The sequence below is a fragment of the Lingula anatina genome, chromosome 1, assembly GCF_051362555.1.
Source record: "Lingula anatina isolate TDL-2025a chromosome 1, LinAna3.0, whole genome shotgun sequence".
In the NCBI taxonomy this organism is placed as follows: domain Eukaryota; kingdom Metazoa; phylum Brachiopoda; class Lingulata; order Lingulida; family Lingulidae; genus Lingula; species Lingula anatina.
Window position 1 is genome coordinate 51,901,756 of NC_141767.1, and position 13,057 is coordinate 51,914,812.

The 13,057-nt window shown below is 36.0% G+C and overlaps 2 protein-coding genes across 4 annotated transcripts in view; one reads left to right on the forward strand and one right to left on the reverse strand.

The window, feature by feature from the left end:
- LOC106160790 (transcription termination factor 2) overlaps positions 1–13,057 on the reverse strand; it is a 91,692-nt gene that overhangs the window by 37,264 nt on the left and 41,371 nt on the right. The window lies entirely within an intron of this gene.
- Positions 5,213–7,636, forward strand: LOC106160791 (adrenocorticotropic hormone receptor). Its single transcript, XM_013537538.2, has one exon. The coding sequence runs from the start codon at positions 5,994–5,996 to the stop codon at positions 7,044–7,046; it is 1,053 nt and encodes a 350-aa protein (XP_013392992.1). The 5' UTR covers positions 5,213–5,993; the 3' UTR covers positions 7,047–7,636.

Below are 13,057 nucleotides of genomic sequence, written 5' to 3' on the forward strand. Positions count from 1 at the left end.
CCACTGGATTGACAATAATGGCTGCAGGTGTTATTGCAAAGTTGTTAATCAACTGACATTTCTGAATAACGGAAATGCTGAAAAGCATTACAAATGTGAAAGAATAGGTATAATTTTGGCTTTAACTAATATGAAATATTTATTCTTATGTGTTTTGGACCAATAACAAATGTGAATTATTTTATGCTTACTAAACATCAGATCTGAACGACATAATGGGGCTGATACCCCATGCTTTGCATATGTTTGATATCTGGATTTAAAACCAGATTCAAACCAGACTAAACAAAATACTGATACTCAAAGAATGAAATCAGTCATTCAGGATAAACAAAAAAATGCTTAGTGAGTGTAGTGAATGACCAATATTAAAAAAAATCCCTGTCCTTCTGAATACTGTAATTTGTAAATGATGCTACATCTGATTAAGCTGGTAGCTGAGTATAAATACTGACTGAAATGTGCCAGTTGTTTATAACACAGCGATCAGCAATGTGTTTGCTGCACTGAGCACATTCAGTCACAATCATGCCTAGCTATTTTCTATCCAGCATTTCTATTGAAAGTGCCATACTGCACTTTTAATATTTGTAGAATAACAATTCTAGCACATTCCTTGTAACTCACCACCTTAAAGTGCATGAAAGAAAAAATGATTGACCAAGTGTAATTATTTTTTTGGACAATATCAATAGTACAACAGAAATGAATTCAACAATCTAAAATGCAAGAATTAGTGAAAGGTAAACAAAGGAATATAAGAAGTAAATTAAATATCATTATAGACAGTTTGCAGTAATGGGCAACACATGCAACTGTATGTCTACACATTGTGTATGGATATGGGTGATTATTTCATAAGTAAAAAAAAAAAATAATAATAATAAGGACAAATTAACACATACACACACAAACACACACTATAGTAACTGCTAGAATCATCATTATTAATATTATGTTAAAAAAAAACAAACATTCTAGCTGCCTCTTTCCACTGAAGCATGCAGTGAATGCTCCCTGGATGAAGTAGGGTTTGTTCAGATTGATATGTAAATAACACAAAGTGGATAATGTGTTAAGTGACTACTTTAATGCACTCTTGTGAAACTGATGCTGCCGTTATATCTGGATCAAAGACAGTTTTATCTAACAAGTTCAAGTAAGTTAAAAGGGTCAAACAGTATATACTAACTGATTACTTTGCAATGTATGGTTAAAATAAGGTCTAGGAAATGTGCTTCTTCACACAATTACTGCAAACAGCTGTATGTAAACCTACTTGGAAGATATCACAGTTGGAAAAGAACTGTCTTTAAATAAATGTTTTGCATATTTAAGAGGACCACAAATCAAATTTTTTGTAATAGTTATTCATAAGGTAAATAAAACGATAAATGGTAAATTCAAAACTGGTTTCGCCACTTCTGTATCTCCCCCGCCACACATACATGCATATGTAAATGATTTCTGTTTTCAAGATGTGCATGAAGCAGAATATACCACAATTTCACCGACAGAAAAGAATGTTTTCTTACTGTGAGGTGAGGTGACCTTTAGTGCATTCCTACAGAATTGCGCCAAAAGACCTTATGAAAGATCATCTTCAAGTTTAGAGACAATAAATCGTAAGCACTACATGCCCCTATATGAGAGATGTTAATTCAAATCATAATTTGAGATTTGAAATTGTTAATAAGGATGCTTGTAAGGGGTAATAAAGAAAAAGAGAACACATCCCTTGTCATATTTTTAATATCAAAAACACAAAAATGCTAGCAATGTTGCTATTAGATATGTTACAAAATTGTGCAAATGCTGGCACATTTATGCACTGCTTAATCATAAATGGCAAAACTTTCTATCTTTGAACATCAATATAGAAAAAAAATGGTTGAGTACATTTAATGGGGTAAAATGTTCAGGATAGCCTGAGTAACTGTAACTATTTAATGGAACTTGATAGCTTCAACAAATACAACATACAAAGTTGTATTGATTAAGACTGGCTAACACTCTCTCTAAAGGTTAATCTGCACGCACCACTGTAAAAGACACAGAGTGTTACAGCAGGTTTTTTGTTCTTGTCATAAAACCAGACCTAATTTGACCATTTGCAAATGGCAGGTTCACCTTTTTTAAAAGAAAAAGCACAAGACGTGTCTTAATGGAACAGAGTTTTCAAAAATAAACCTCTGTTAGGTAAAACCATTAATTTCTCTCTACATCATTGACGGAAGTATTAATTGCTAATGCACGTCTGGCATTCGAGTAAAGAGGATGGCTGTTCCAACTGGCCAACTTTACATCTTCAAGAAAATTCCAAATTATTTGACTAACTGATTTTTTTCAGTAAAAAAGAAAGGGATTTTTTTTCAACTAGGGGCAAAGCAAAAGACACTTCAGTAATATGACTTCTTCATTTAAAAAAATGCCAAATTTAAATAGAGATCAGACAAACTCTCAACAGGTCAGACTGCCACTGTGATTGACCTCATATCTGCCCAGAAGGGATAAAAAGGTATTAGTTGGCTAATCAGATATCTCATATTAGAAATAATTGCCCCTGGTCAATGGCATATGGAATCTCAACTGACCAACCAGACCCGTAGATAGCAATGAAGATTGGTCTCACAAAATAAAAATAACAGAAGCAAGATAAGAAACTATATATATTTGTGCCTGTTGCTATGGTTAAATACAACCAGTTCTCAATTCTATATGCAAAGGTGGGTTGCAGTATTCTTCATATCAAAATTCACTAAGTGAGGAAAGGCCACTGTAGTAAACTGCTTACTTATTTATGCAAGTAGAAAGAAAAAGAACAAGGGAGTTTATGTTGCAAAGGGAAGGAGGATACAGAAGATTTAATATTATTTCAGCATGATTTGTTTGATATTCCTTGAATCTGTTTCTGTAAGACATATATCCTGACAAATACCAGTCTCACCAATATCAACTGTTACCAGACAAGTAACTTTTACAGTTGCTGTTGACATTTCAACTGCATTGGTATTACAATCTAGCAAGCAAAGTGCATCATTTAATAATTACAGACCAGCATGAGTTGATTGTGTATGCAAAGGTAAGCCAATCTTTATGGAGGGCATCTCCATCATCACCATCATAATTCTCTTAACTTGGGGTTCATTAACCTTTTTTTAACAAAAATTTATGAAGATGACTCTCCACACAGACATCTCATCTTTTAACAACAATGTCTAGGAGATCAGAATTTATATCTTCAGTACAGAAGTGCACAAGGTGACAGGTTTCCTCTTTTTTCCTGATAATTCTTAAAAGAAACAAAAATAACATTTTGGGATAATTTCAATTAATAAAAAATATGTTTTAATTATTTCCCATAATATATTTACCTTAACCCATAACACATACATCATCTTTAGACACACAGGACTTTTTCCCTTCACCCAAATAGAAAAAAAAAGGATTCAGTTCTTAAGGCTCATAATATAACACTACACAATATACACTAAAAGAGAGAACTTCTCCATTAATCTATGCTTGGTCCATGCAGATCCTCATGAAGCAAGGATATAAATACAAGAAATTAACTTGAACAGAAAAAATTCATCAAAAGCAAATATTTCAACTCTGAAATATCATATGAAGCAAACAATCCATTTCTTTTTAAAGACAAATTTAAAACCACTGCATACATTCCCATGTTATTTTCAGATTACAGATAGCATATATCCAATCAGTCTTATCACAAAGCAATTAACATATCTTAATTCTTCTGCCTTCTGTCATGATCTTCTTAATATTGATTCCAAGATACATGTAAATAGTTGACGAGTTTGAATACACTTGATGAGTTTTAATCATAAGGAAATACCTGAACTCTCACTTTAAGCTTCACAAATGGTAAAACGACTGTTCCTACAACGTATGTATCTATTTGCTTGAATGTTGATTTTACTATTAGAACAAATGTGAGTCACTTGTTGTCAGCAGTAACTTTTACCAGAAAGAGTTAAAACTTAACACCAACTATATAGCTAAAAAAAAAAAAAAAGACAAAAAGCCCTTAGTGTGCATTGCCAGAAGGTTGAATAAAGTTCAGGTGAAATGTGATAAAGGCACACTTGGGCAGACCACATGTGTCTTCCACATATTCAGAAGTAACATATCAAGAGCACAATGTGTCTAGTCCTGTGGTCTACAGGCCACACCAACCAGCACATGAACTTATATACACCTGTAACTTGAGATTGACAGCAACCACTGTTATTAGTCTCTCCTGAACCACTCCATACAGATTAAGTGACTTAGTTTGTCATCGATTCACCTATGGGCTACAGCCTTATATTCATTATTTATAAGTGGTGCAGACAAGATGTCCAAAATTTTTTATATACAGATAAGTACGTAAAAAAGAGGAAGAATTAAAAATTTTTTTTTTTCATATGGTGATACATGAGAGAACCAACTAATGCTGATATCTATGCAATTATGTGCATAACATTGAACTTGGAGAGCTAAGTTTACCATCTGATGATTTTTTCCCAATTTGAGATAAAACAATGCTTTGTAATCGTATTCCATTAGTTTCCCAGAGGAAAACAAGTTGCTGGGTTAGAAAGTCCAATCACTGAGTAGACACTATTCCAAGAGTCTGACTTCAACTTAATTGCCCTTGCCAGCAGAGGGGGAAGCTCTAATGTGCGATTGGTTAAATCAACACATAATTTTATGCTTATTTTCACTTGCATTGTAACTAACTTGCCATTGATTTAACAATGGGTGTATTAGGGCTGATGTGCATCCAGTGATTGTTGTTGCTTATACTGATCATTCCACTATATCCATTTATGTGTACTGGAGAGTCGGTGATCCCATAACAGAAAACAATATTTTCAAAGAGAATTAGGCATTCCCATATCAGTTCAAAAGATCTCAAGTTGAATATAGACAATGTGTGAAGTGACCCCATTAGGTGCCAAGATGTTATTTTTTGTCCTTTTTAGTACACAGTTATTGATGGTGGGGACAAAATATCTTTCAAGTTTGATCTTATAATAGAATTTATTTTTAAAAGAGCAATAGGTGCTAAAAAGGAGTGACCTCATTTTGAAGCCATATACATTATTTACATGTTTGGCATTTTTTAGGTACAAGAAAATTGGTAATCTACTGAAAACATCCTCCCAGTATTGATAATCATTAATAATAAAACTAGCTGAAAAATACATGATAGATGCATTCAGTCTCTTAATCAGACATCAGATAATTACCAAATATACACATCAATATACAACATTGATCAAATGGTGCTGATGTAAGCACACTGTCACAGGAAACATGGGATCTACAAGATTTGCCAACCCTGACAGTCAGTTGGCAGAAATTCAATAGACTAGTTGTTAACGTATGCTTCTTCAATGACTATTTGCAGTGTGGCAAACTGCAGGTAGATGGCACTAGTATCAAGTCAGCTAGCTGAATGGACATACATAAGGCGGTAGGTAGGGAGGAGCTTCAGTGAGTTCAGATGAGAAAAAACTTTTCAAAAGCTAGCTGGTAAAATTATTCTAAATGTTTGTTTGTGTAACTGTGTAATTGTAACCTTGTCAGAAAGGGCATGAACCCACCACACTTTATTGGATTAGGAAGGTATTTATACATCTGTGAGGGAGCATGGAAATAGAATGCCCAGCTCATTCAAATGGATTATTTGCCTTTGGATACAAGTCCAGCATGGGGAAAGAAAATCCAAGATAACAAAGTATGTTTATTGGTGTTAAGTGGTCGGCACCAAAGTTAAGTTAAAAACATTAACTGAGTTAACCTCACTGTGCCAGGAACAAAGTGGAAGTTCAAACAGTTCTAAGATGAAGGAAGAAGGCAGTGTAGAAGATATTGGTCATCAGACGTAAGCCCATTTCATACAATTAAAAAATAACAGCTGACACAGGAGACTTAAGATAGGACGAGTCAGTTGCAATCATTTCAGATTCTCACCACCAGTCAACATGAATAACTCAACCACCCCTGGAATAGATGTGAACACAACAGATCAAGACTCTGCCTCAGTGTTTGCTAAGTTCATGACAGCAGGGGTAGTGATAGGATTTGTTGGATTTGTGGAAAATTTAATATCACTGATAGCACTTTTGAATATGAGAAGACCCTTTGAAGCGTTTCACCTTCTGCTCATCAATTTGGCAGTCTCAGACCTGGTGGTAGTGGGTCTAGCTGCTGTGGGATCTCTTATAATGCTGGTCAACTTCAATTTGGACCAGTGTGATTCTATGGTGTTTGTGGCCCGTGTCATCATGGAGATGTCGTACATTGCCCTCCTCACACCTGTATTAGCAACCTCTGCTCTAGTTGTCAACCAGTATCTTGCCATTACCAAACCACTGCGCTACCAGACAATTGCCACACAGCGCAGAATAGCTGGCTCTATCATAGCTCTGTGGGTGGCCACAGCACTGATTGGGGTAATTCTGCACATAGCAGGCTACCCAAAGTTGTTTGAAGATCCAGGATGCAATATTTATGGTGAAAATTCTAACTACTTAGTCATCCGATCGGCTACATTCACAGTCCTCCTGATTCTCATCACAGCATTAGTTGTTATCGTTTACATTCAAATGTTTTATGCTATCAAACAACGTGTCCTGACTTCAGCAGTCCACCAACAAGAGCGTAGCCACCATGCTGATCACAAACTTAACATCACCATTGCTATCTTGTTTGGAACAGTGCTCCTATTCTGGATTCCTGGTATTGCTGATAGCATTTTGGTCATTTTCATGATGGCCGGGACCCACTTCACCATGGAATTTGTCATCTTTCACCAAGTGACCAATCTACTCTTTCTAGCCAATGCTTTGATCGACCCTTTCATCTATGGGATAAGACTACAAGAGGTGCGTGCTGGCTACCAGAAACTATTCAGACATTTGTCAAAGTTGCCTTGTTCAGAAGAAGATGCATTTTTCAAGGAAAAGAACAGGAAAGTTTCCTACACACAGTGCCATACTACTACTACAGAGGATGTTAAAACTTCTAACATTTAACAAGGCAATGGAACTTGATAAATCCTAAAAAAAAAAATAAAAATAACAATGAACAATAATAGTGAAAATTGCACTTGACCTGAACTCCATGTCACCTGAGTGTATCACCAAGAGTATGTGTAAAAAGTTCATAAAAGAGAAGCAATCAAGGTGATTATTGAAAGGATGTAATGTAAGTACTTGTATGCCTGTGTGATACAATAGCTGAACAGCAGATAAGACTGATATCAATATCATTGCATACTTCAGAAATTTTAAACAGTTTGCTGTGCTTTACAGTCCTTTGTGGAATTTTATATTAGTAGTAGGATGCCTATATTAACTCTCATTTATTCACAGGTGTAGACAGGAGACAGGTGTTTTGATGACTTATAAATAAAATGGCTTGTTTTCACTGGATAAAGCATGCAAGGCATGACAGTTTGCTACATAGAACTTTGAGGTTTGTGGCCATTACAAGCATTTTTGGGTAATTTACCGATTTGATTGGGGAATCTTTTATATCACATTGTCAGGTTTTCTTGATTAGATGTTATTATATAATAAGAATTCAACTATTTCACAAATAAAATTTTCAATTTGGTTGATGAGCCCTTGTTATAAAATTGTATAACAACTGTATTATAATGAAAATTAATGTCTTGGTCAGACTAACAGTTGATGATGGAAATAATGTATTTGAGATAAAAATATATCAGCAGTTAAACTACTGATATCACATTAGTTCTTAAAATGTTTCAGAAGAGAAAATGCCTTAAAGCTTTATATGAATTTAGTAGAAATTATTTAAAAAAAAAAAAAAAAAAAAAAAAAAAAACAGGTTTAGTTTGTCAACTACATATTATTCAGTGCATTACAGCAAAGCTCACTGAAAGTTACTGGGGCATATCATTTTCTTTTATCATAAAAAGAAGCTGCTTACTATGGCAACTTCCGAATATATTAGTAAAAATATTGATGTCCTCATCACCAGACAAAAAAGCAGTGAAAGTAACTGTAGCAACTTTCAAATACACTAGAGATGATATTCACACCCACTTCACTGCACAGCTTTCCAATAAAGGTGTACTGTAAAGAACTCCAAGCACAGAAAACAAAATATATGGCAAGCCATGCCTAAACACGACATGACATTTTCTAAAATCTCTCTGCAGAACTGTGCACCTGAGGCATCTGTATCTACTGTCAATCACACACAACATGACATCCAACAATTAGTTGACCAATTTTTAAGGACCAGTGGCACATAACATTCTTACACGGTTTCTGTGTCAATCAAGGTGAGAGGATAAATATGATCTACAGGACACGCACTCTACAAATCAGAACCTCAAAACTGCTTTAATTTGGACTAATGGAGCACATTTTGTGGTATTCTTTGCAGATACATTACCAGTCAATCATGGCTAATATTTGGGGTTGTCTAGATTCTTCCAAGAATTATAACGTGCATTGCATGATGTTTCTATAGCCTGACAGCTGATACTTTAGTCGGGATATAAGCTATCCTGTCACTTTTTCTTAGTGTTGCGGTTTTTATTAAAGATGTGACACCATATGACCAGACAGCATCTTCAATTCAGAGAATTAAGGAATCATCGGACATTCACATTGACTGTGAAATGAAACTTTATAAGGCTATGAAATTTAATAGAGCAAACTATTTATTAGGGACTGATCGACGTAGTTATATATATCATACAATACTTTTTCTAAAGCCCCATTCTTTTTCTTCACAGGCTATTTAGTCTTCAAACTGGTCAACAAAGTTAGGTCAACACCCTTACAACTGTGTCATCCCTGGCCAAACAGTATAGTAATATCATCTAGTTTCATTCTGTACCTGTAAACATATACTTCAAAGCACTTCACCTTGCCATTGTTGCAGGCTATGTGGTTAACTGTGGAACACACAAAAGACAACTATCTATCGGAGCTCATCATGGCATGCATAAAAATATAAATATTCAAGTAAAAAAAAAAAAACATTTTCTTTCAGTTTGCTGAGAAATGCTGTAAAAATCCACAAGTTTATAACTCTTGTTTTGTCTTCGGCACACTAGCAATATACAAACTTTAAGCAGGCTAAAGATTTGAACAGCAGGTCAGTTATGTGCTGAACAAAAGTGTTCAATTAGCTAAGTGGCAACAGGGCTATTGATTTCACCCTGTATGCAGTAGCTAGTGGTCAGAAGTACACTTGGTTACAAGGCCCAAAAATAGCCCCTGTGGGCAAAGGCCTCAGTTATAGCAATGGCACTACCACTTGTATAACTAGAGGATCAGAGAGGCGATACCGCCTCCTGATATTGTACCACCAGCTGGGGTAAGCGCATTTGTATGGGAAAGAAAAAGAAAGTGGGGCCCCACCTGTATGGTTGTGGGTGACAAGCTGCAGGAAATGTAGTAAACAAGGTGTTTTTTTTTTTATTTTCTGTTTTGGCATCTAATGGCTGCTTTTCCCATGAAAATGCACCGATTGACCCCGAACTTCCACACATTAAAGCAGTCTGCAATTGTAACCCCTCAGTATAATATGAGAGCTAAGGTCTGCTTAGTTTCTGAACATTGGCACAAACAAATATCTTTTTGCAGAAATTCCCTTTTTTGCGATCTAGGAGGATAATTGGTAATGGTGCCTTTTATCCCACGCCACCCTGCGGAGCCGTACGATATGGGTTGGTACTAAAACCACGAATACCCCCAGCTTACACACTGGTGGTACTAACTATGGGCATATCTTTGCCAGTTTTGAAAGTATAAGCACTGAAAAAAGTTGCAAAGTTCAGTCCATGGTGAAAAGTAGGTCAAAGGTCAATTTCAAGGTCACAGTTAAATTGCCAGTATATGACTTCCTATTCAACTTCAATAGTAACTATTGACCCAACTCTTCTAGTTTTGGAGATATAAGAGACTAAAAATTTTCAAACTTCAGTTAATGGTGAAAAGTAGGAATGTACTTTTTGATACAGCATAACTCGTGAACCATATGGAAAACAAAAAAACGGAGACCACCCTCAGTGTTGGGCTTGACATGCTCTATCAAATGCAAAAAACAAGAGGTCTCTAGCATTAACGACTCCAGAATTAGAGAGAGTTTTATGTTTCAGCATCTAATGGCCGCTGCTCCCATGAAAATGCATCGATTGACTCAAAACTCACAGAGATGAAAGATAACCTGAAGGGTAACAACTACCAAAAATATTAGAGGTTAGGTCTGCGTAGGTTCTGAATATCAGCACAAATAATTTTTTTTTCGTAAAAAATTCCCTTTTTTTGAAAATTTTGGCCTGTTTGACCTTGAAATAAAGGTCAAAGGTCAAATCCAAGGGCATATTTGGAATCCTCATATGTGACTTTCGGTCAGACTTCTATATTAATTTTTCCCATAATTCCTTCAGTTTGGGAGATATATAGCATTGAATTTTCAAAAATTCTGACTAGGGTGCATTTCAACGAGCGTCATGCCCAGGCAATTGCACCGATCGAGACAAAAAAACCAGGGGGTTCAAGTTGAGATTATATGTGACCTAAATCCAAGAGATGGGGACACAAGCCCATGCAGTCTAGGAGGAGAAGCGGTAACGGTGACTTGTATCCCACGCCACCCTGCGGAGCCGGCGGAGCTCACGGAGCCGGCGGAGCTTACGGAGCCGGCGGAGCCGTACGATACGGGTCGGGACTAAAACCATGAGTACCGCCAGCGTACACGCTGGTGGTACTAATTAATGCCACTTCATCAGTTATTCACTATGACTTAAATTGAAACAATGTTTCTTTATAATATCATGGTACCTTATCTATCAGTAAGCACTTACAAATTGGCTTATTTATTCAGACCAAAGTCCTTTTTATTGATTGCCAAAGGCAAAATGACCAGCTTCTTATCTAACAAGATGTAGACATAAGGGCCATTCACACTAGCAAATAAACCGCGGTCCAGTGAAAGTCTATAGAATCGCAGTCAAATGAACCCACTGTCTTTGCGTTCACAACTTCATGCTGATGCCAAGAGTGATAGACTTTACCTATCGTACTGCCTGTAAAGCATCCGTACTACTGTTCTAATTAGAAAGAAATATGCACAACATGGTGGAAGTTCAATGATTGTTATGCTGTACAAAATATTCACACCCCATTTCCATAGATTAGATCGACCTACTTTAGATTGACCTAACTCCCTGGGGGTTCACGCTAAATAGCTGTCAGCCGGGTGGACACGAAAGTTAATTACCCCCTTACAGCTTGTAGTAGGCGGGACGGACATTTAAGTCGGATTATCTGAAAGTAATCTAGTGAGACTCCCCGCGGGGATAGATCGATCTAAAATCTATGGGAATAGAGCCTTAGTCAACTTGTGTCAAGAAACACTTTCATGGGAATAAAATGCATTTTTATTTTGGCAAATGTGTGCGGCAAGAAGGAAAAGCAGACTTAAAGTCTGATGAATTGCCCACTTGTACTCTTGTCTGCTTTTTAGAGTTTTCCATGATAGAACCTTAGTCTAAATCTGTGTTTATTTGGACTGTGGTCGGTGGGGGGTACGTAATTGGTTCACATTAGAAAAAGTTAACCACAATACAACCGCGATCAGGCTTTAACAGCCGTCGGAATTGTCAGTGTGAATGGCCTTATATTTGCCTTAACTCTGATAGATCAGAAACAAAATGAAAGGATTCTTGTACTTTAAAGAATTAACCATTTTATTATAATTCTAATTAAGAATTTACATTTCAGATAAATAGCGTAAAACTTCATTAGAAAACTGACACCTCTTTCATAACATAACCTTAAGAAAAGAGTTACTCACATCTCAATTTCACCAACCCAGGCCCCATTCACCTGGTAGCCACTGATTATGATATAGACTACTAGTTGTAACTCATTAATACTGGTGTTATCTTATTGATTAATGACATGCACCACTTCAGTTGGATTCCTTTTTCGAACAAAATTACTCAATCATGTACACTGCCTTAGTTAGTGGAATTGCTTGGGGAATGGGGAGGCTGATATTGCTGAGAAAAAGGCAAAATATGAGGCTTATCAAAACAATTGCAAGCATCATTTTCAAAAGAGACCTCCTTCCCCTCTTTTATGCAATATAAATACTTTATGATTACTGAAACTATCCATAAAAATATATGGCCTTGAAGTTAATCCACTACACAGGAATGACAGTTAATTTGATAGTAAAAAGTATCTTCCTCCCGAGCATGTTTTTGTTAGGAATTTTTCAAATACAAATACTCCAAATATAGAGACTTGATGCTCCACTGAGAAACATTGTTAAAAATCGTATGAGTCTTAATACAAGTGAGGTGCTGTTTCATCATTTTGGTTCAATATGGAGTCTTGCCTTTCAAGCACAGGAGTAGGGGCCAACAGATTCTATAAAAATCTGTGGAGAAAGTTCACTGTAAAAACTGCTCTAAGGGAGATATATTTCAATAAAAAATGTACCTTTTTCCACAATGAAAACTATTTTAAATAGAAACTCTACACATAAAAAAGCAAAAAAATTCTGCCTGTTATTCTTTGTTTGATTTACAACCAAATCTCAATTCAGCATTTCAGGCCTCTTTACATTGAATGTTGCATCTTAGTGATAGAGCTGTACCAATATTTAGTGATACAGCTGTACCAATATGTTTTGAGAGATTGACAACTTCAAAGCCAAAGAGAGTTGTCTCAACACAACCTCCATCTTTTGCCTGTACACCAGAAAGCAGACTCCTGTATAACTTGTGAATATAAAGAACAATGAGGCTTAATTAAATGGAAGAACCTCTCCAAACATATTCAATTACGACTGTGCTGATAAGATATAACATTTGATGTGAAAAGGCATTTAGTGTGATGCTGTACTGATTAAGTGAGCTGTGCAAACAGAGAACAATCTAGGATCATGATGGCCCATGTCACTGATGAATACTCATCAGAAGCAACAATAATACAAATTTGTAGTTTGTGATCTGTGGGGTTTGTCCCATGCCAGTTGGTAAGCCATA

Coding starts and splice junctions, on each gene's coding strand:
- LOC106160791 (XM_013537538.2), top strand. CDS start 5,994: ATGAATAACTCAACCACCCCTGGAATAGATGTGAACACAACAGATCAA.